The sequence below is a fragment of the Trachypithecus francoisi genome, unplaced genomic scaffold, assembly GCF_009764315.1.
Source record: "Trachypithecus francoisi isolate TF-2019V2 unplaced genomic scaffold, Tfra_2.0 Lachesis_group21, whole genome shotgun sequence".
In the NCBI taxonomy this organism is placed as follows: Eukaryota; Metazoa; Chordata; class Mammalia; order Primates; family Cercopithecidae; genus Trachypithecus; species Trachypithecus francoisi.
Window position 1 is genome coordinate 44,246,346 of NW_022681467.1, and position 23,666 is coordinate 44,270,011.

Here is a 23,666-nt window from a genome sequence, read left to right on the forward strand (position 1 = left end):
CATTTGTGTTTGCAAGTCTTGGCATCAGGCAAAGAAAATAAGTGCTGATGGTACATTTTCTGGCAGAAGCCTAGAGTTCAGAAGGCTCTGAACTCCTGCCACACAGATAGACCGACCATCTCCTGCACCTTTCCCTTCTCTCCCTAGGCTCCCACTCACCTCTCCCCACGGCATAGACATACGGCGGGGCAGCTCCATGAATCTGGAAGCACAGTGTGTCCGGCTGGTCGGGGATTTTGATGATCCTGCACCAGGTAGAAGAGGCAGGGAAAAAGGCCATGAGGAAAACCGGCATTGCTCCCAATAATCCCGGGGCCGACCCAGAGAGTGTCTGCCTTGGAAACACTGGGAAAATTCAGCCCAAAATAGTAGTAGCAACACAGGCTTTCCAGCTCCCAAATATGGAAAGAAATGTCAATCAGGCAGATTGACCAGGATCCTTGATTAAGCACAACCCACTGGCCTGCCCTTGGAGCTTCTGTCCTCGCACAGAAACTCCAGACCACCCTCCCACACCTTCTCCATTGTTCTCCTGTCCTAAGGCCCTTAGAGGTGAGACCACCACTCCAGCCAGTCAATAGCTAAAGATTCGCAGGTGGGACGGTGTGAAATGACCTGGTGGTACATCTCGGTGTCGACCCTAGAAAAACACCCACGCAAGTCCCCTAGGAAGGCAGGACTGGGCCATTCTGTGGATCAATCCCCAAAGCAGAGAGGCAGCACCTACCAGGGAGGGCAGTGGGTGTCACTGCTCCTGGAGCATCAGTGCCCTGCCCACATCCCCGTCTAGGGCATGTCTCCAACCCTGTGCTGCACAATCGTCCCTCCCATTCCCCCTGCAGATAAAGCCGAGCTGGGAGCCTGCTCTCAAACCCAGGTGTTTCCACAGCTTTAAGCAGACACAGTCCACCTTGGTGCTTTCTGCCACTTCCACATACCAACCCATCTATCAACTACACTTTCCCTAAGGCAGCTCGCCTTTTTACTCAAATAATTGTATTTAAAACTTTCCACGCCTCCTGACAAGAGAAGATCTGTCTTAAATAAAAGGGAGAAGTGAAAAAACAGACGCATAATTTTTCAAAGAGAAAATGCTTTGCTTCCCGGTACCTACCCCTAGCATGGCTCTGCTCCTCCTGCCCCTGCTGGTGCATTCTGCTGAGCCACCACCTCCTCAGCTCCCCCTAGTGCCACCTTTGCCGCTGACAATCTGAGCTCCACTTGCAGCCACAGGACTTCGATCAGAAGCTTCAAATGACTCCCCATGGGTACTTGCCAGGAGCCTCCAGGGCCTGGACCCCATTGCCCCACAGACCTCACTGCCTAGCCCTCCCTCTCACTCACTCACTGCTCCAACCCTATCAGTTTCCTTCTGCTCCTCCAATGTGCCAGACACAGTGCCACTTCAGGGCCTCTGCCCTGGCTGCTTCCCCTGCCTGGAGCCCTGTTCATCCAGAAATCCCCTTGGCTCCTCCATGATCTGCTTCGGGTCTTCACCTCAACTCGCAGTGATGTCTCCCTGACGAACATCCCTCTGCACACTCTGGCCCCTTTCCGGGTTTATAGAAACTTATCTGCGCCACGCTCACCAGCACAGGCTCAGCGTGTGTCTTACTTCTCTATCTGCACATCGTCTGTCTCCTGTCCCCTCCCGCAGCTAGATCTGAGATCTATGAATGGCAGGAACTACATGCATCTCCACATGGCTGGATTCCCAGGGCCCAAACTGCCACCAGCAGAGTAGCACTCTATAAACATCTGCCGAATGAATGAAGGTTCAGCTTGTGTCATGTGCCTCCAGCAATGGGTCCCAGCCATGGGGGACCAGGACAGTTCATGCCACCCCCAGCCCTCGGCCACCACTCAGCCTGAGAGGCAGGGCTGCTGGACACCCTGCCCCAGGATACTCACTCTTTGGCCTTGGTGGCCACTAGGAGGCGCAGAGGGCGGCGGGAGCAGAAGGACTGGTTGAGGATGGACTCCACCTCCGAAAAGGGCCGCAGGAACACCAGGTCCTCATTGATGGAGTAGATCTTCCTCCCCACCTGCAGGCCGGCCATCTGGGCAGGGGTGGCAGGGGACAGACGTGCACACCGATCACTAAGCTCCTTCCCTCCTCATCAAGGAAGCTCAAATGTGTTCGGCAGAAAGGTGCTGGCCCAAGGGATCTGGCAGGACTGGGTGACTGTGTGCTGTCTATGGTAAGCAGTTGAAGGGCACAAGGCACCTGGTTCTGCCTCACGAGCCACAAAGGGAAGCTCACGGGAGGGCAGCTGGGAAAGGTGTTCCTCCTGAGGGGAAACTCTGCTGGGGCCTGACCCTGTTGTGTGGGGACACGAGGGTCACACCAGGGTGGCCACCTTGTGTCTGTGAGGGCCTGGCCAAGAAAGATGAAGACATGCTGACCTGAACCAAGATTCACAACCACCTCCTTCTAACCGCTGACATCACTGGCAAGGTCAGCTCAGCCGCTCCAGCCATGGGTATGTGGCTACTTGCAGCCCAAAGCATTCCTAATTGCCAAAGGGGCAAGCTGGGCTCCAGCCAGCATGGCAGGTGCATCTCCCCCACCCACCTCCACACGCCCCAGGAGAAGCTGGAAGGCCCCAGGGCTGAATCCTTGGTCAGCCACACCCTCACTCTCCTAACCTATCCTCCTCTAGGGCTTTGCATGGGACAGCAACAGGTTTATCTTATTCAAGCCTCTGTGACTTGTTGCAGAAAACTGAGAAACCTGCTTTTTGGCTGTACCTCCCCACAGCGTCCAGCAGAGGGCAGCGGTGGAACACACCAGGGCCCTGGGCCTCTGCACTCACTCCCAGCTCCCGCAGCCACTGCAGACAGTGGGTAATGGACTCAGTTTATCCACGTGGGCAGTAAGAGAAGAGGAGCCAGCGATCATTCTAGAATCTCCTGGGCTTGGCTGCCTCAAGGACGGTGAAGACAGACACTCCGCCCTGCCACCTGCACACATTCCCTGCCAGCTCCCCCGAGGGCCTCACCTCGGCCAGCGAGCCCCTCTGGACGGTCTTCACCACCACAGCTTTGTTCTTCTCCTCGATGTCGAAGCCATAGTCCTCCTCCTGGGGCAGGATCTGGAGGCCCAGGACAAAAGGAACCCAGTTGGGGAGCGAGGTGGGCCTGCAGCCAGCCCCACCACGGCCCCCACAGGACCATGACCTCGTCCCAGGTCTAGTAGGGAAGCAGCTGGATCCAGGCCGGGTGAGACAGAGCAAAATGCAAACAGCACCTGGCACAGAGCTGGTGCTCACTCTGTGCCTGCCACTGGCTTAACGAATCACACAGATCCAAAGGTGTCCAGCCACCAAGAATGTGGAGTTAGGGAATTCAGGGAACAGCGGTCCCACCCGAGGGCAGGCTGGCACGCATGCTGGAAACAGGTCTGGGGGTTCCCCAGTCGGGGGGATACAGGGAAAGGCACTCATTCTGTCAACAGAGATTGACTGAGATGCTGCCCACCACACGAGCCAGGCAGTTCTCATGGGTGCTGGAGACACCATTTAGAACAAGACAAACAGGCTCAGCCCTGCTTAGTCGGGGAGGCAGACTATAAACGAATAAACAAAGAAACATAGGATGTGATGCAGGGAGTATACATAGTTGGAATTAAAGCACTTAATGGGATAGGGCACGGCAAGCAGGCAGAGGAGGTGCTACCGGAGCTGAGGCCTAAAAGAAATGAAAAACAAACTTCATTAAGAGTGCAGGAACATGCTCCAGGCAGCAGGCACAACACATACAAAAGTCCTGAGGGAGGCCCCAAGGCACTGGAGAGTAAGAAAAGAGACCAGGAGGTCAGCCACAATGGCTCATGCTTGTAATCCCAGCACTTTGGGAGGCCAAGATAGGTTGATCACTTGATCCTAGGAGTTCAAGACCAGACTGGGCAACATAGCAAAACCCTGTCTTTATAAAAAATACAAAAATTAGCTGGGTGTGGTGGCGCAGGCCTATTGTCCTAGCTACTGGGGAGGTGGAGGAGAGGAGAGAGGAGAGAGGGGAGGGGAGAGAGAGGAAGGGAGGGGAGAGAGGGGAATGGAGGGGAGGCGAGGGGAGAAAGAAAGTGGAGGGGAGGGGAGGGGGGGAAGGAGGGAGGAAGGAAGGGAGGGAGGGAGGAGGAAGGAAGGAAGGAAGGAAGGAAGGAAGGAAGGAAGGAGGAAGGAAGGAAGGAAGGAAGGAAGGAAGGAAGGAAGGAAGGAAGGAAAGGCGCAAGAGAGACAGAGAGAAAGAAGAAAAGAAAAGAGAAAAGAAGAGAGAGGAAGGAAGCAGGAAGGGAAAGAGGAAAGAGGGAAGGGGAGGGGAGGGGAGTGAGAGGTTGAATTGTATCCTAAGTGTGACGGGAAGCACTGGGGGACTTTACAGTGAGAGGAATGAAATCAGAGGGAACAGCAGTCCCTGCAGTACTACGGGATAGAAGTTAATGGAGCCATCTTCATATGAGTCAGGCTTCAGCTCCAATCCTGGCGGTAGCCAGAGACCTGACTTCTCTAAGCGTCTGTCTTGACTGCCTGCTGCAGGCCAAGTGTTAAGATGGGGGCTGCCGTGGGGTATGCGGGATGAATTGCTTCAGGAGGCCAACCTCTCTATACAATGTACGGGGAGGGGACAGGAGAGGCAAGGGAACAGGAAGGGAGACCTGAAAGCCCAATCTCTTTTGTTAGGAGGGTAGTCTCAGCCAGTGATACAGCCTGGCCTCTTTGCAGAGTTGCCCCCTAACACCTAGAATCCACCTATTCTGGTACTCCAAGCTGAGCCCCCTTCTCTGTGCATAGCCAGAAGGTCACCCAGCTCCCATGCCTGCAGGGGGCTCAGGCAAGGAAGGGACAGCAGCTCAGCTGTGCTCCTACCAGCAGGCGCTTGGCCAGAATGTTCTCCACCAGCTTGAAGTCATTGCGAAGCTGTTTGTTCTTGCTGCTGGTCCCCTCCATCTCCTCGTCAGCATGGAAGCGGAAGTACTGGGACTCATCCCTGAACTCGCTCTTCTCCAGCACTGCAGATCCACAGATGTGCACTCAGTGGTCAGATTCACATGGGAAAGTTTCAGCCATGCTTGCCAACTGGCAGGCACAGGCTGGAACTAGGCCATGGACACATTTGGTTTGGCAAACAATATTCTATTAAAATGGAATCAAATGCCAACACTAACATATTAGGATATTTCACAAAGTGATCTGGCTTTCTGACTTCTCTTGAAAAGCCTGAACTTGCCTCACCTGCTATAAAAAGATATTAATATGTTACAAAGCCATAGTAACAAACACAGTGTGGAACTGCAGTAGAAACAGATCAATAACCAGTGGAAGGGAATAGAAATCACATAAGAGGACTAACTGTTTGCAGGAACTTAGTCTATGATGATGATACATGATCACAGGGTATTCTGCAGATGATGCATGGAAAACTGACTTGCGGGGGGGAGGGGGGAATTGAATCCCTACCTCACACCATATACAACAATAAACTGCTAATGGATTAAAAACCTACGTATGAACAGTAAAACTGACGCTAACAAAACTAAAAATAGGATGACATCTTTGTCCTAGAGAAGAAAAGGAGTCTGTGTATAAGACCCTCTTGTATTAGACTAAAATTAAGGACCTCCATTTGATAACAACTCCATAGGTAGATGGTAGATGTGAAGATAACTATAGTGTCCAAAACCAACAGGAATAAATATCTAGAATATATAAAACCTCTAACAAGTCAACCAGAAAAGGCTCAGAAGCTCACAGATAAATGGGCAAAGGATATGAACAGTTAGTTAACATAAGCAAACTCCAATGAGCAGCAATTTGTGAAAAGGCATTCAGACCTCTCAGAATGAAATGATGCTAAGACACTTTAGACCAAAAGTTAGCAAACTCAGTCCCCACAGGCCAAATCTGCTCCACTATCTGGTCTTATGAATAAAGTTTTATTGGCACACAGCTACAGTGATTTGTATTTGTACTTCTATTATCTGTGACTGCTTTTGAGCCACAAGGACAAAGCTGAATGCTTGTGACAGAAGCTGTATGGCCCACAAAGCCTAAATTGTTACTAAGTGGCCCTTTACATACAAAAATATACTGACCCTGGCCAGGCACGGTGGCTCCACCTGTAATCCCAGCACTTTGAGAGGCTGAGGCGGGCAGATCACCCTAGGTCGGGAGTCTAAGACCAGCCTGACCAACATGGGGAAACCCTGTCTCTACTAAAAATACAAAATTAGCTGGGCGTGGTGGCACATGCCTGTAATCCCAGCTACTTGGGAGGGTGAGGCAGGAGAACTGCTTGAACCCGGGAGGTGGAGGTTGCAGTGAGGTGAGATCACACCATTGCACTCCAGCATGGGCAACAAGAGCGAAACTCCATCTCAAAAAAAGATACATATATATTTTTTATATGTGTATAATATATAGCATGTATATAATATATATTATATATATATTATGTGTATACACACACACACACACAGACGCCTTTCTAGGACAAGCCAGGAAAATGAATAAAAATTACCAGTATCAACCAATTGGTGATCTGATCTCTGTAACTTACAACTTAACTAGGCGCCTCCCAGTGCCAGGCACACTGGGGAGACATGCTAAGTTCATCCACTCCTTGGACAAGGAAAGAATTGCTGTGCCCCTTTCATAGACGGGGAGACTAAGACTAAGACCCCTAGGTCACAGAGCCAGCAGGCAGCAGGCAGCAGAGGGGTCCTCATCGAGCCTCCTTCCTCTCCTCCTCTTCCCACACTGCCCAGCCAGGCCTGTTAGATGAGGCAGGGCTGAGTATAAACAGTGCACAAAGGTGGAAATCAAGGCTCGGAGAGGTAAAGGCAGCTGTCGGAGGCCAGTGGGTGCCTGAAACAAGGGAAACCAGCTGCCTTAGCCATGAGACATCCCCCTTATCCCTGAAGACAGAGGCTTTTTCTGGATGTGGTGACTCAGTGGAAAGCAGCCGGGGGCGTTTCTTTCTTTCTCCTTAGTTCTCCGGGACACTTCACCTGGAACTCTACCTGTTTGTAAGCCCCTTTCTCAGGCCACCCCTGTTACCTTTTTAAGAAAACAGACACACAAATTGCCACTTTCCCCAGAGCTGGGGAGCCAGGCCCTAGGGGGCCGCTGGCTTCGACTCCACTATAAACATTAAGTTAGAAGATTCCAGGAGTGGGAGGAAGAATTGCAATGTTGCATATTGACCAAAATATTTGTGGAAAACAGCGTGGAATCCCTCAAGTCCACGAGCTCAGCCAAGTGAGCTACCGACCTCAATACCTTTCCCTCAAGGCTGCTGGTCCGGCTTTATAGGATACTCTCAGATCTGGGTTCAAATCCCTGCTCAGCCCCTTCCTGTCTTCATGACCTTTAGCCTCTCCAAGCCTCAGTTTCCTCGTCTACAAGAGTAACAACAGGACCAACATGCTGGGGTGGCTGTGGGGATTAAATGGCAAGCCTCAGTTTCCCCATATGTGCCTAAAGCAAGAGGGCCAGACCCCAGGCCAGCCCTAAGGAGGGAATACCTTAGGGTCTGTGGGCTCAGTTCAGCCCCAGTTTGAGGTGCCTCAAAAGGTGCCACAGAGGCCCCTCCCTGTCGCCCATCCTGCACCTCACCCTGTATTTTGCTGAAGGCACAATCCTGGAATTGGTCCTTTCCTATTTTAGCCTATTTTTGAGTTCGTGGCAGGGAACAGAGGAGCAGGGTCACGCCCTGCAATTTCTCTCCCTCAGAGGCCTTGAGGACATCAGGACTGCCTGGGAGTCACCACCCAGCAGAATGTCCACAGCCAGCAGCCTTCCCGGAATAGCAGCTGGGGAGGACCCCTAATTACCTTCACCCACAAATGAGAGGTTGTGCCCAACTGACTGGAGGGAGGCTTGGGGCTGTCAGAGGGCCCCGAGGGAAACAGAGCAGCTTCTGGGAATGAAGGACTTTGGTGAGATGAGGTAGATGCATGAAAATGCCCTTGGCCGTCCACACTGGCCCTGCCCTGCCCACCTCAGCTGGGGAAACTGGAAGCTAAAGAGTGAGTCCTATTCCCACAGAACACTGGGCATGCTGAGTGCAGAGGAGGGGAATGCAAGGCCTCCAATGGAAAACTGGAGAAACCGAGGCCCAGAGAGACACATGGGTCGACTGGGAGTCAGCTGAGTCGGGGACCTGCTGGCCACAAGGCAGGGGATAGACCCAAAGGCCTCTCAGCTCTCCAGCACATGGCTCACTCTGCCAAGGGAACCGCAAATCCAGCAGGCCAACCAGGGCTCAAAAAACTATGGCCTGGCTGGGTGTGGTGGCCCATGCCTGTAATCCTAGCTACTCAGGAGGCTGAGGCAGGAGAATCACTTGAACCCAGGAGACGGAGGTTGTGGTGAGCTGAGATCGTGCCATTGCACTCCAGCCTGGGTGACAAAAGGGAGAGACTTTGAGACTTCGTCTCAGAAAACAAACTATGGCTCACCACCTGCTTTTCTAAATAAAGTTTTATTGGCACAGAACCACGCCCATTTGCTTACATACTGTCTGTAGCTGCTTTTGTGCTACAAAAGCAGAGTTACAGTTAAACAGCTGTGACAGAGTTTGCAGATCTCTGAGTTAGAACTAAAAAAGCCAACATCAGAAAGGAGAAATGGCCAAAGGGCCTTCCTGTGGCTCAGGGTTTTCTGAATCTGACCACTTCTAACCCCTTGCAACCACCAAGTCCCAGCCATATCCTCCTTCCCCTGGACTATCATGACCACCTCCTTGCTGGCATCCCTGTTTCCTTCCCCTGCACATACCACATGCACATGCGTACACACACACACACACACAGACATACAGAACTGTTATCTGTCCTGGTCATCACTCTGCTCCCTGAGCCTGGCATAGTGCCTGGAACACCAAAGACACCACACGTGATGTCAGAATGAACAAAGACAGAAAGGAGGGATGGGATCCGCCTAACAGGGAGAGAACAGCCCCTTAAAAAAAAAGAGAATCCGGCCGGGCGCGGTGGCTCACATCTGTAATCCCAGCACTTTGGGAGGCTGAGGCAGGCAGATCACGAGGTCAGGAGATCGAGACCATCCTGGCTAACATGGTGAAAGCCCATCTCTACTAAAAAATACAAAAAATTAGCCAGGCGTGATGGCGGGCGCCTGTAGTCCCAGCATCTTGGGAGGCTGAGGCAGGAGAATGGCGTGAACCTGGGAGACAGAGCTTGCAGTGAGCCGAGAGCGCGCCACTGCACTCCAGCCCAGGTGACAGAGCGAGACTCCGTCTTAAAAAAAAAAAAGACAGAGAGAGAGAGAATCTGAGCTAGGAGCAGAGTGATGACGGGGAGGAGCTATTTTAGCCAGGGCTGTGGGGAGGCCCTCACAGGGGAGAAGCTGACTGAGCAGAAACACTGAGTCACCTGCAGGGATGAGGCAGGCAGGGCACCCTGGCAAGAGAAACTGCAAGTGCAAAGGCTCTGAGGAATGTTCTAGAAACAGGAAAATGGCACCTTGGCAGGGGTTAAAGGTTTACCTATCCTGCTGAAAGGACAGGAGACTCAGGGCTCCCCCAGGGCCCTCAAGGGGAGATGCTACATAGCACAGCAGTTGAGTGTGTAGCCTGTAAAGCCAGACGACCTGGGTTCTAATCCCGGCTCCAGATAGCCTGAGTTCTAATCCTGGTTCCAGATAGCTTGGGTTCTAATCCTGACTTCTACTTGCCATGCAACCTTGAGAAAGTTTCTTAACTATCTGAGCTTCTATCTCCTCATCTATAAAATGGGGATGATGTTAATACCCGTATCAAAGGGTTGCTGTAAAGTATTAAACTAATAAATACATGTTAAGTGTCTAGAAAGAGCCCAGGCACACAGAACACTAACTTTTGTTGAAATTTAAACCGGTGTCCATGGAGCCACTTCGTCCTCCTTCTTGCCACCTTCCTGCTTCAGGAACATCTCAGAACCCACTCCCCAATACCTGCCACTCTCCCAGTGAAAAAAAAAGCCACTCATCTGAGGGAGGAGGCTGGGGAAAGAGGCAGACATCCCAGGAAGGGCTTCCTGCCTCTCAGTCACAACCCACCTGCCCACTGTCCCACAGGGCACAGCTCCTTCTTCCCCACGGAGGCCTTCGGGCCAGGCCTGCCTCATCTGACCTCACTGTCTACCCTGGAAGGCCACATCCCGCCCAGGAAGAAGGGCACAGGAAACCCATGGATTGGACTTCAAATCTAGCCCATGTCCTTCCAGCCATTTTGGTTCCCAGTGGACACCAGAAACCATTTCTCAATCGGTTCAGAACGGAAAGGGGAGGGAGGTGGGATTCGTGAGCCACCCCAAACCCCCGGGGGTCTAGAGAGCCACAGACCTGGCTTCAGTCCTCCCATACTCCCCCAAACCATCAGCTCCAGGGAACAAGGTCCCAAGGGCTGGGCTGCAGGTGGTGGCGGTTACCGTGGTGCATGAAGCCATTGTTGCACAGACCCACGCCGAGCGCCACTGCTTCCTCCCGAGTCTGGCAGTCTCCCTGGAATGGAACAAGAAGGGGAGGGTGTCAGGTGGGCAGCATCTGAGAGGCCACGCATGGCCAGCAAGAAGCCCACAACCACCCAAGAAAGTAGGCTCCATGAGGGCCAGGGTTTGTCTGCTTTGTTTACTGCAGTAACCCCAAAACATGTTTGTGATTATTATTATTTTTTATTATTATTATTTTTGAGACAGAGTCTCACTCTGTCACCCAGGCTGGAGTGCAGTGGTGCAATCTCGGCTCACTGCAAGCTCCGCCTCCCGGGTTCATGCCATTCTCCTGCCTCAGCCTCCCAAGTAGCTGGGACTACAGGCACCCGCCACCACACCTGGCTAATTTTTTGTATTTTTTAGTAGAGATGGGGTTTCACCGTGTTAGCCAGAATGGTTTTGATCTCCTGACCTCGTGATCCGCCCGCCTTGGCCTCCCAAAGTGCTGGGATTACAGGCATGAGCCAGCACATCTGGCCCCGTTTGTGATTATTATTAACTCCAAACAAGACTATTTTATTGTACTGTGATCAACACCGCAAAGAAAACATGGAGATTTTAAGTGGCAGACAATGTTGGTTGCCTAGCAACACCTTTCCCATTACTCCCTGAGAATGGGAGGCCCTCATCCATCTCCAACCTCCCTTGCAGCTACAGGTGGCCAATGAGCTATAAGCAGAAATCACCGGTGGGATGCTCTGGCAAAACCCCTTGTCCCTGGCCCTTTCTTTCTCTTCCTCCTGCCTGGAACAAAGATGTGATGGCTGGAATTCTTGCAGTCACTTTAGACTACAAGGTGCCCTGGTGGCTGGAAACTCACTAAGGAAGGCAGAGCAGAAAGACACAGAGAGTGTAGTCCCCAAAGATATCAGGAGACACTCTGGCAGCTCAAACTACCTACCACTGGACTTCTCTCATGCCACAGAAACACAAACCCTAATTAGGCTCAGCCTCCATAATTGTGTCTCTAATACTAGAAATCAAGTTCAATTGCTAACTGACCAAGCACCAGTTAAAAAGACAACTGAGGAAGACTACCAGGGGCTTCTGAAAAACACCTTCCCCCACTCTCCAGGTAAAAGGGAAAAGCAGCACCACCCCTCCCTGCCTGGGATAAAGTCATATGAGGAAGTGATGCTGGGGGCTGCAGTGGCTCCCTGATAAGCAAGATAGTGACATTGCCGAGATGCTGAGGATGGTGAGGTGAAGAACGGAAGGTTCTTCTGTCTGCTACTGAGCCCATACACCAGCCCTGGAACCACCTAGCTCCATGCTTCTTGATAGATGGCGTCTGTGTAAGTCACTGTTCAGTTGGGTTTGTTATCCTGGCAAATGAAAATATTCCAAACTGATTCAATCTGAACCAAGGCAATCTGACTCATCTCAGGACTTCCCCAAGGAAGTGACATCCAACCTGAAACGTGAAGAATGAACAGGCACGGCCCATGTGCTGGGCCCTGCGGGTTTGGCCTTTGGGGCCAACTCTCCCAGGTGGGATATCATCTTGGTGGGGTAGTCGATCAAGGTTTGCAGCCCTCCTAGGTCAGGCTGAGGCCAACGGGAGGCTCCCTGCCCCGGGAACATGACAATTCAGTGGAGGACCCCAAGGACAAGGAACAGCAGCGCTGACTGTCCCCCGCAGCGGTGTGCTGGACAGAGTCCCCACGTGCTAGCTTCTCAGCACTTCCGGGTGCCAGTTCTTCCTAAGGCCTCCTAGGCCTGCCCTGACTTTGTGAGTGCCCCACCCCCGCTTCAGTGAGTCATCTTTTTTATTCCCCCATCAATTAGCCAGGGCCTGTTTCTGTTGCTTGCAAACCAAATACTCTCAACACATCCAGGCCAAGTGTGTGACACGTGTGTGTGTGCATGTGCACACGCATGTGATGGTGGGAGGGATTGTCAAGCAGAGGAAACAGTAGGGGCAAAGGTCTGGAAATGGGCAGAAGTTTGGAGCGCAGAAAAACCAGAGGGCAGCATGGCCGGCCCAGGGGAGGACAAGCTGAGTCAGGCCCATGAGGGCCAGGAGCCAGCACCGCTGTGCCCCCACTCAATCTCAATCCTAAGTGCTGGGAACGGGGCAGACCTAGAGTCCCTGCTCAATAGCTGTCTGCTGATTGAACAAAGGAGTGGTCAGCAGGGGCCAGATCGTGTAGGAGCTCGCAGCCAGGTCGATGAGCTTCAACTCCAAAGCGACAGCCACAGGCACCACCTCTTGTCACTGAAACACCTCCCAGAATGAGGAGTCCTGAGAGGCCGCCTGTCCCCTCCCGTCCACAGCCAGAGGGGATTTTCCAACCAGAGGAGACAGGGGTGCTATTCAGAGGTAGCAGGACTCGGCCCTGGGCAGAGCCTCTGGCCCTGGCATTTCACCACACTGCCTGCCCTGGCTGACTCCATTAAGACACATTTCTCCCACAGGACCCCAAGCCAGTGGTTCGGAACCCTGCCACGGGAGGTGGCTATGACAGGCCATATCCAGGGCAGCTGCCCCCCGCTGTGAGGGGCCGGCGCGGAGAGGCAGGCCTTGCTCTGCAGATGGGAGGCCCGGCAGGCAGCTGGAGCCACCTGGCCTTCTGAGGCGCTCACAGTCCCAGCCTCCCCACAGGGTCTTGGAGTTCCTAAAGCAAGGCCAGTAGGGACTCTCAGGTCAACAGAGATACAGAAGGCCTGGAAGTGTCACCTGAACAGGAAGCCCGGCCACCTCCCTGCAGCCCTCTCGGAAGGATGCAATTTCTCCCCTCCCAGAGGAAGCCGCCGTACACAAGACCCCTGCAACCTCCCCCGCCATGCCTCCCTGCCTTGACACCCCCACCTGCCAACCCGCCCTCAGGTGCCCTCTGCACACCTCAAGGCCTTTGCACTCATCCTTTCCTGCACACCTGGAATGCCCTGTCCCGGCTTTGCAGGTCTCAGGGCCGTGCCACTTCCTCAGAGAGTGCCATTCTTAACTACCCGAAAGTAGCGCCCCAAATCTTCCTCCACCCGTCCTCTCAATAAACGTTCACCGGTCACACGCACTCAGGCAAGGCATCTGTGCCACCCTGTCGCAGTCTGAAATTACCTCACTCATGTATACATTTTGCTTAAGGTCTGTTGTCCACCGGGTGTAAGCTCCATGCGGGCAGGGACACCGCCTGCCATGTTCACATCATCATCCCACATCAAAACCCAAAGTCTAGTACTTGGTGGGTCACAAAAAGTGGAAGGAAGGGAAGAAAAGGGATTGATGGGAGAAGGGAGGAGGGACAGAAAGAAGGGAGAAGAGAGGACCTAGTTTGGAAACTGATTCTGAACTCACCTCCCTGTCTCGGCCTCTACCTCTCTAAAGTGGTGGGGAGAGTGTCTCCATCCCACCGAGTTCTCGTGAGGATTGAATGAGACGCTCTGTGCAAGACCCTCGGCCCAAAGCCTGGCACACAGGCAGCATTTGATAAATGTTAGCTGTTCCTGATGAGTTATTTTTTCACTGGAGAGAACCACTGAGGAATGAAGATGGAGGAGGCAAAGTGGGGCGGAGAGACAGAGTAATGGGGGAGAGAGGTGTGAGTTATACAGGACCCCTGACAGCCTCTTTACCCATGAATTCCAAGACCCCATAAAGATGCCCAAGGATGCCTCTCACTGACCTACCACGTGCAAGAGGCTGCGAGATTTCACTCAGACTGTACGGTTGACCTGGAGACAATCACTCTTATTAACTCCACTCAACAGAGGAGGAAACAGAGGCACAGACAGACTTGGCAGTTGCTCAAGCTTACACAGTAACAGTGGAGGCCGCTCAAAGCTGGACACTCCCCACCACCATGCCATGGAGAGGGGAACCGAGGCTGACAGGGGAGGTTAGTTGTCTAGGGTTGCAGCCAAGTTTCCTATTCCCATTTCTCCTGCGTCTCTTCTCCCAGTACCTCAAGCTGCCAGCCTGACCCCCGCCTCTCCTACCCTGACCCCTCTCTGCCCCTGCCCCTGCTGAGAACCCTGCTGCCATCAGTACCTGCCATCTGCCTGGTCGTAGAAGTCCACGTGGCGGGCGTTCCAGGCGCATTTCTGCAGAGCCAGCACGGAAGCTTGCAAATCTGTGCCCGCCCCACACCTGGCTCCTTGGCCCGCCTCTGCTCTCTCCCACTCTGACCCCCTGTCTTGCATGTGACAGTCACAGCCTGGGGCGTCCTGAAGCCAAGTGACACAGACCCAGAAATCACCCAGTGGAGAGGCAAAGAGAACGAACTCCAGAGCTGGCTTCCCCCGGTTCAAAGCCCTGCTCTGCCCTGGCCATGTTCTCGGGCAATCGCTTAAGGCTCTCTGAGCTTCCTTTCCTCACCCATATTTTTATTTCATTCTCAGATTTGCCCTTGATTCTCCTAGGCCTCTGACACCCCTGAGAGGTGGTCTCTGCTCAGACTCAATCAGAGATCATTAATACAGAGCATTATGATTGTTACTGAATATGAAGGCATCAGGACAACCCCTGCCACACACATACACACAGAGGATCCTGATGGCTGTGTGCCCTGGGGCAAGTTCCATAACCCAAGCCTCAGTTTCCTCATCAGTAAAATGGGAACAACCGCATTTGTCTCAAGTTGTTCTGAGGATTAAAGAAGATAATGCACCAAACCGATCCGGAGCTGATAAGAGAGTGCAAGTTGTCTCTTCGAGGGCCAATGCCCAACTCATCCTCAGAGTTTAAAGAACTCTGATTGTCTGAATAATGCCTAGCAAGCCCCCTCCTGAAGTCACAAGAAATGAATCCCAAGGAATTCTAAGCCACTATCAGCAATCCTGGTTCTCTTCCCCAGTGGCTGGTTTAGGGGGTGTATGTCAGACCCACCTGGCCAATGAGACCTAAGGAAAAGACCATGCAGGGGAAGGGAGGACTGTAGGAAGTTTCCTCCCTAATACACAGAAAGAATAAATGTTCTCCAACAGGACGGCCTTTGGCCATAGTTCTGTGCAGATGTGATGTCTGGAGCCATGGCTGCCACCTGTGACTGTGAGGCAACTCATGAGAAAATACAAGGATAGCAGAAGAAAAAGGCAGGAGATGCCTGGGCACAGACAGCATTGTTGAGCTCTAGGACCACGAACTCCAGACAATGAATTATGTGAGAGAAGAATATCTTATTAATAAGTCAGATTTCCCGTTATGTGCAGTCAAACGCATGTGTAACTGATTCAGCAGGGATTAAATCAACATTTTATTTTTAAGGGGTAGAAAAACCTAGAGTTAGAAATGAAGACGTGTCCAAAGCAAAAATACCCTCCTGCCGTACACAATTATGTGTTCTTCCTGCTTTCCTGCTAAGGTACAAGGTGAGGGGTGCCTCCTGAAGTCAAGACAGGCTGTCACCATGCTCCAAGGTCACATCCTTGTCACAGATCTCTCCCGCTCAAAGAGACCCACGCAGGCACACCCTCCTCCCCTTTCCCTGACCCAAGCCGAAGGTGAGCTGCCTTTCCAACCATCTCCTGGAAGTCATCCTCCTGCGTGGGCTCCAGTTACCCATCCTGTGTCCCCACACCAGGCCAAGCCACAGACAGGCTGCTGAAGTGGATGGACACATTCCATGGTCGGCTACAGCCTTTGATCCACATCCTCTCCCTGCCTCCACTAGCAACAAGATGCGGGTGCCTGGGGTTGGGGGGCTCAGAACAGAGTGACAGTGAGGCAGGCTACTCCGAGGGGCCTTTGGCCAAGCCCACAACTCCTCAGCCAGCACAGGCCACGAGAAAGCCCCCGGCATGCCCAGCACCAGCCGCCAACACTGGAAGTGGCTTTTACTGGTTCCTCCTCCTCCAGTCTCTAAATGCTGGAGTGTTCCAGGGTAAAGGCCTGAGCCTCCCGCATACCTGCCTCTTTCACAGCCTCCCAGCTCAGTCAACAGCAGCTCAAGCCAAAGGCTTTGGAGTCATTCTCCGCTCCTTTCTGTCTCTCACCTCCCACGCCCTACTCACCCATGAGCAACCCATTAGGTCCACCTTCGAAACATCCAGAATCTGACCACTTCTCCCGCCACCCCCACCACCCTGTTCTCAGCCAGCATCCTCCCCTGCCTGAAATTCTAGCATTGCCTCCTCCTGCCCTCCCTGCTGCCAGCCTCATCCCTAAAGTCTCCACACAGAGCCGGGGGGTCTGTATGAACTGAAGCCACATGCACTGCTCCTGTGCTCAGAGCCCTGCAGGGGTCCAGACCCTTCCAGGGGTGGACACGGCCTGGTATGGTCTGCCCACGTGGCTTCCTCACCACTCCTCTCCCCTCTCACTCCATTCGGTCACCCTGGCCCTCTCTCTGCTCCCCAGACATACCCGGTTCGCTCTGCCTCAGAGCTTCTGAGCTGCTGCTCCCCAGATGTGGCCCGGGCTCGCTCCTCACCTCCCTTATTAGCCCTCTGCTCAAATGTCCCCGCTCAGTACGGCCGTCCCTGACCTTCTGTGTAAACTGCACCACCCCGCCCATGTGAGGGGCGATCCCCTGCCCCCGCTCCCATACCGTCCCCTCCACCACACCGCACCTAGCACCAGCAGGCATGTCAAGTATTCCACTTATTCTTATTTATTAAGTGTCTCTCCTATCCTCACGAGAATGTAGGATCTGGGAGAACAGGAGCTTCTGTCTGTCCTGTTCCCTGCTGTGTCTCTAGAACCAAAAACAGCCCCGATACATGGCAGGTGTTCAAAAATAATTAAAAAAAAAAAAAGTTAGCTAATGAGCTTTCTTGTCTAATTTCCCTACACTCTCTTCTAACCTGTTTCAAGTATCACCCAAGAGCTGACAGGAGCGGACTCTGCAGTGGGGGCCGCCTGAGGTCTGGGTGTGTGTATATATAAAGCCCACCCTCTTCCCCGCCCATCCGATGGAAATCCCCATGGCATCTCAGGTGCCCAAGGAGAAAGTCATTTTCCCCACACACTCTTGCCCATCTTCCCATCTCCAGAAACAGTATCTCCATCGGCCTACTGCACCCAAATCCCAGGGCTCATCCTTGATTCCCAACCATTCCCATAGCAGTGCAGCCCATCTCTTCCATCTCCAAATACCTCTCAGACCCAACGTCCTGTTGTCTCTGTGAGCCCACCCGCCCTGAGTTAGGCATGGGATTCACCCCTGGGAGCAATGCCTCCCCTGTGCTTTGACACCAACAGGCAGCTCTGGGCATCGAAGGAGCTTGAGAAATAAGAGGCCTCAGAGACATCCACAGCAGTGAGAAGTGAGCAGCTCTGAGAGCCCTGGAACCCAGGCTCCTCTGGGCTCTGACTGAAACCCCTAAACCATGAAAGAAGCTCCCACATGGCACCCCTGTCACCTGTTTGCAACCCATTCAGAAGGCGGGACTCTGTGCAGATTGCCAAACCCTCCACCTCTGCTTGTTTCCTGGTCTTACTGGTCTGGTGGTCCCCAAATCCTTGCACAATTTCTTTAGTCTTCTATATTGCATGTAATCGTGGGCCACCTTGAATCTTTTGTGAAAGAGATGAGGAATCATAGTAATAGTTACATTTATTGAGCAATTACTCTGTGTCAGGCACCATTCTAAGCACTTACACAATTATCTCATCGAAACCTCAAAACAATCTAAAGGGGAAGATACTGGTTTTAGCTTCATTCTACAACTGAGGCCCAGAGAGGCTGAGCAACTCGTCCAAGGTCACTGAGCTAGAAGTAGCGGGGCTAGGATTTGAACCCACATCTGTCTGGCTATAAAAGCATGAGCTGGGCTGACTGCATGTGATTCTCAGGAGGGCTGGGCAGTGCAGTACAATGGTTAGCAGGTCTGTGCTTCACAGACATGCAAATTGGAATTCAAATCCAGATATTTCAAGACCTCTCAGGACACAGGGTCCCGTATCATAGCAAACATATTAAAATGCACCCATATTTCACATTTGATATACTCTTTGGGCTAGACAACTTATTTTCAAGGATGTTTCTCAACTTTCTTCTGAAGTTATTTGGTGCCGAAAAACATTCACTTTAAAAATTGGCTGTGATTTATCAGACACATCGGGAATTTGTGCAACACGAGAAAATCCAGTCAGCAAATTGTTTTCAAATGAAGTTTTTACGAATGCTTAACTTAACAATTGAGGCCAACATAAAGCTGCACTCTGTAGATGTTTAAACATTTATCCATTTTTATTTCACAGGTTTCTTCTCATCTTTGGGAGCCAATGTGTTCTTTTTACAGACCACAAATGGACATTCTTGAGGACTCCCTGAAAAATTCACAGAACCGAGGCACAGTGGATGAGTCCCAGCTTCGCCACTATGAAGCTGTGCACCCTTGGACCAGGCACTCTGCCTCTCTGGGCCCAGTTCCCCATCTGCAAGTAGGTTAGAGGACCCAACAGGATAACGCACAATGCCTGCTGGGGCCTTATCCAGGTAAGCATCCATGATCCTGAGCAATAAAGGAGAAGAGACAGGCAACAGGCCTGTATGCGGCACCTGAACAGAGCAAACACCTTTGGGATATTGCACCAAAACTGACGCATAGATTTTCTAAGCTTCTGGTCAGCCCCTACCCACTGGGAACTTTTTTGAAAGGAATAACCTGGCCAACTCCAAACAGAGGCTCCAGTTTGGTACCAGGATATACCTATCTTGGCCTAGTTTGCCCAAGACCATCCCAGTTTTAAAACTGAAAGAAAGCCCTAGCGTGGAAGCAACTCCTGGGTCTACTGAGGGATGAATGGATAAACAAAATGTGGTACAGACACACAGCTACGGTTTGAATGTTTTTTGTCCCTTCCAAAATTCATGTTGAAACGTGATACCCAATGCAACCGTATTGAGAGGTACGGCCATCAGGAGGGGACTGAGTCAGGAGGGCATTAGGCATCCCTTAGAAATGGGTGTGAGGCAGGGAGTCTGCCCCTCCCATCCCTTTCCCCACGGGAGGATACAGCAACAAGGCAGCATCCTGGAAGCAGACGGCAGCCTCTGACAGACACCAAACCTGCCGGCACCTTGGTCTGGAACTGCCAACCTCCCGAACTGTGAGAAGTAAGTTTCTGTTCTTTATAAATTACCCAGTCTCAGGTATTTTGTTATAGCAGCACAAATGGACTAACATACAATCAATGGAATATTATTCAACCTTAAAAAGGAAGGAGATTCCAACATACACTACAACATGGATGAGCCTTTAGGATGAATGCTAAGTAAAATGAGCCAGGCACAAAAGGACAAATACTGTACAATTCCACTGATATGAGGTAACCAGAGTAGTCAAGTTCATAGAGACAGAAAGTAGAATGGTACTCATCAGGACTGGAGGAGGGGGAGTAGGGAGTAGAATGGGAACAGAACTTCAGTGTGGGAAGATTAAAAGAGCTCCGTGGATGGGTGGTGGTGACGCTTGCACAACGTTATCAATGAATTTAATGCCAATGAACTATCCACTTAAAAACGATCAAGATGGCCAGTCACGGTGGCTCATGCCTGTAATCCCAGCACTTTGGGAGACCGAGGCGGGCAGATCACGAGGTCAGGAGTTTGAGACCAGCCTGGCCAACGTGGTGAAACCCCGTCTCTCTAAAAATACCAACATTAGCTGAGTGTGGTGGCGTGCACCTGTAATATCAGCTACTTGGGAGGCTGAGGCAGGAGAACTGCTTGAACCTGAGAGGCAGAGGTTGCAGTGAGCTAAGACTGCACTACTGCACTCCAGCCTGGGTGCCAGAGCAAGACTATCTCAAGAAAAAAAAAAAGATCAAGATGGTAAATTTTATGTTCTGTGCAGTTTGCCACAATTAAAAGCAGTAATAGAAAATGTTTAAACAAAACAAAAAGCCCCACACTGACAGACAAAGCAGAACACTGGTCGCACACCCCTGAGGAGGCCCTCACCTGAGCCAGCAGCCAGTCCACCAGCTTGCTCCCGGGAAGTACCGACTTGTAGGTCTTCAGGTGGTAATCACGGTCTCTGTGGAGAAGGTGAGCGCACAGTGAGCAGGGCAGGGCGGGGAGGACAGAGGTGGGGGTGGTCCTGACTTCCCTGCTGGACGTGCCCACGAATCAAGGATCTCCAGATTCTCTAGGCACTGGGCAGGGGTCCGAGTCTCAGCCCAGACTTCACACGTCACTTGCAGTGTGACCGAGGGCAGGGCTGTTCCAAACCAGGCCTCCTTCCACCTACAGAGTGGGAGGCAGGAGGCAGCAGCTCCAGGGCTCTGGAAACTTTCTGTCTCTAGCCCAGGCGATCTCAGCTGGGGGTGATTTTGCCCTCAGGGTATGTCTGGAGACATTTTTGGCTGTCATGACTGCAGGGGCTTGGGCAGGGGTGCTGCTGGCATCCCGTGTGTAGCGGCCGGGGATGCTGCTGAAGACCCTACAAAGCCAGGACAGCCCCCAACAGAGACTTATCCTGGGTAAGACACCAGCGGCGCCGAGGCTGGGGAGCCATGTTGACTCTCACAGAGTGGCAGGGGAGACCCTCCATTCTTTCCTTTCCTTTTTTCCTTTTGTTCTGTGGTTGGCATTGATGTGTTTAAACCAAACCGACATGGAAAGCCCCCGCAAGGGGCTGGTGTGGTCTGTCAGGGCCGAGCAGCGCAGAAGCCTGTGAGTTTCACGGTTCTTTCCTGAGGTAACTGCCCTGGCCTGTGACAGCATCTGAATCCCTGCCTAGCCTGGGTCCCATGGGTTCCACTACCCTTGCAGCCAAACTGCAACAACTTCTCAGCCTCTGAAGCCGACAAAAATGAGCTTCTGTGGCCAGTCCATGTCAAGGCTGATAAAGTCTTGTTGGAGGATTTCTCTCAGGTTTTAGGATTTGGGGGGGGGGCGGATCTGACAGGCCCCAAGTGCAGTTGGTGGGTGTCTGCTACCTTCCCCAGCTGCTCCTTTCTTTGAGGCTGGCAGAGGAGCCCCACCTGCCTTCTGGGACTTGCATAAGAGCAGCAGCAGAGGAGCCCGGGAGGGCGGAGGCAGGATGGCAGATGAAAGTGGTTCCCTGGGCCTGACCTCCCACGGGGCCAGCAAATGCCAGGAAATGGTCCTTCCTCTCCACTCTTCTGAGAGGTGATAAGAGCTATCAGGTCAGAGGAACAGAAAAATCTGCCGCTGGGATAAGAATCAGGTCACCCTCTCTCCCTTCATCCACAACTGTGAGCTTTGTGGTAGAGAATAACCAATCACTGGCGTTCATTATACAATGCCAGGAGCCATTCAAAGCACCTTCCGTGAATTTAATCCTCACAACAACCCAAGAGGTGACAGCTATTCTTATGTCCACTTAACAGATGCAGAAACAGAAGCAAAAGAAGTTAATCATCTTTCAATATTCACTGACAAGCTTTTACTGAGTCCCTAGACCTCCACTCTCCAATAGGTAGCCATTTTAATTTAAATTTCAATTAATTAGGCCAGGCACGGGGGCTCACACCTGTAATCCCAGCACTCTGGCAGGCTGAGGCAGGCAGATCACTTGAGATCAGGAGTTCAAGACCAGCCTGGTCAACATGGTAAAACCCCATCTCTACTAACAATAAGGAAATTACCCAGGCATGGTGGTGCACGCCTGTAATCCCAGCTAGTTGGGAGGCTGAGGCAGGAGAATCGCTTGAATTCAGGAGGCAGAGTTTGCAGTGAGCCAAGATCGTGCCACTGCACTGCAGCTTGGGCAACAGAGCAAGACTCCATCTCAAAAATATATATATATATATAAATATATATATACGTATTATATATATATAATATAAATACATATATAAATATATATATATATATATATACGTATATATATTTATATATATATACGTATATATATATTTATATATATAATATAAATACATATATAAATATATTTATATACATATAAAGGTCAGGTGCAGTGGTTCACGCCTGTAGTTTCAGCACTTTGGGAGGCCAAGGCAGGCGGATCACTTCAAGTCAGGAGTTCGAGACTAGCCTGGTCAACATGGCAAAACCCCATCTCTACTAAAAATACAAAAATTAGCCAGGCCTGGTGGCAGGCACCTATAATCCCAGCCACTCAGGCAGCTGAGGCATGAGAACTGCTTGAACCCGGGAGGTGGAGGTTGCAGTGAGCCAAGACTGCACCACTGCACTCCAACTTGGGGGACAGAACAAGGCTCTGTCTCCAAAAAAAAAAAAATTAGCTAGGCATGGTGGTGCATGCCTGTAGTCCCAGCTACCTGGGAGGCTCAGGTGGGAGGACTGCCTGAGCCCGGAGGTTGAGGCTGCAGTGAGCTGTGATTGCACCACTGCATTCCAGCCTGGGGAGCAAGATCCTGTCAAAAAAAAAAAAAGAAGAAGAAAGAAGAAAGAAGAAGGAAGGAAGGAAGGAAGGAAGGAAGGAAGGAAGGAAGGAAGGAAGGAAAAGAAAGAAGAAAGAAGAAAGAAGAAAGAAGAAGAAGAAAGAAGGAAGAAGAAAGAAGAAGAAGAAAATTAAAGTGAAGAAAGGGAGCTGATATGGTTTGACTGTGTCCCCACCCAAATCTCATCTTGAATTGTAGCTCTCATAATTCCCATATATTGTGGGAGGGACCCAGTGGGAAACAACTGAATCGTGGGAGCAGGTCCCCCATACTGTTCCTGTGGTACTGAGTGAGTCTCACAAGATCTGATGGTTTCATAAGAGGAAACCCCTTTCACTAGGCTGTCATTTTCCTTTTGCCTGCCATGGAAGACATGCCTTTCACATACCTCCATGATTGAGAGGCCTCCCCAGCCACGTGGGACTGTGAATCCATTAAACCTCTTTTTCTTTATAAATTACCCAGTCTTGGGTATGTCTTTATCAGGAGCATGAAAACAGACTAATACAGAGGACATAAAGTACCAGGTTGGTGACACTTTATGAAGGTGGGCAGAGAAGACCCCTGTGATATGCAGGCATTTGAAGGAAGTGAGGGAACCAACATGAAGGTATGCAGAGGAAAAGCATCCTGAGCAGAGGGAACAGCAGGCACAAAGGCCCTGAGGTGGAGCCCATTATTATCCCCATTTCACAGAGGAAACAGTTGAGGCACAGAGAGGTTAAGTAACTCTGCCCAAGGTCACACAGCTGCTAACTAGGAAGCAGGTTCAAGTTCAGTCTGTCTGGCTCCAGAACTGACACCCTGCATCACTGCACTGCAGTGCTTCCCATAATTTAATTCACTTAATCCTAACGACAAACCTAAAGGATAGGTGCCATTGCAAGCCCC

The 23,666-nt window shown here is 51.6% G+C and overlaps 1 protein-coding gene across 1 annotated transcript in view; it reads right to left on the reverse strand.

Annotated features, from left to right (window-relative positions):
• Positions 1-23,666, reverse strand: part of PREX1 (phosphatidylinositol-3,4,5-trisphosphate dependent Rac exchange factor 1) — a 205,285-nt gene that overhangs the window by 30,870 nt on the left and 150,749 nt on the right. The window contains exons 14-19 of the mRNA XM_033186674.1: positions 20,344-20,419; positions 10,433-10,505; positions 4,869-5,011; positions 3,003-3,095; positions 1,912-2,060; positions 160-245 (exon numbers count right to left, since the gene is read on the reverse strand). Of these exons, the coding sequence (XP_033042565.1) occupies positions 160-245; positions 1,912-2,060; positions 3,003-3,095; positions 4,869-5,011; positions 10,433-10,505; positions 20,344-20,419 (620 nt within the window). The remainder of the gene's footprint in view (positions 1-159; positions 246-1,911; positions 2,061-3,002; positions 3,096-4,868; positions 5,012-10,432; positions 10,506-20,343; positions 20,420-23,666) is intronic.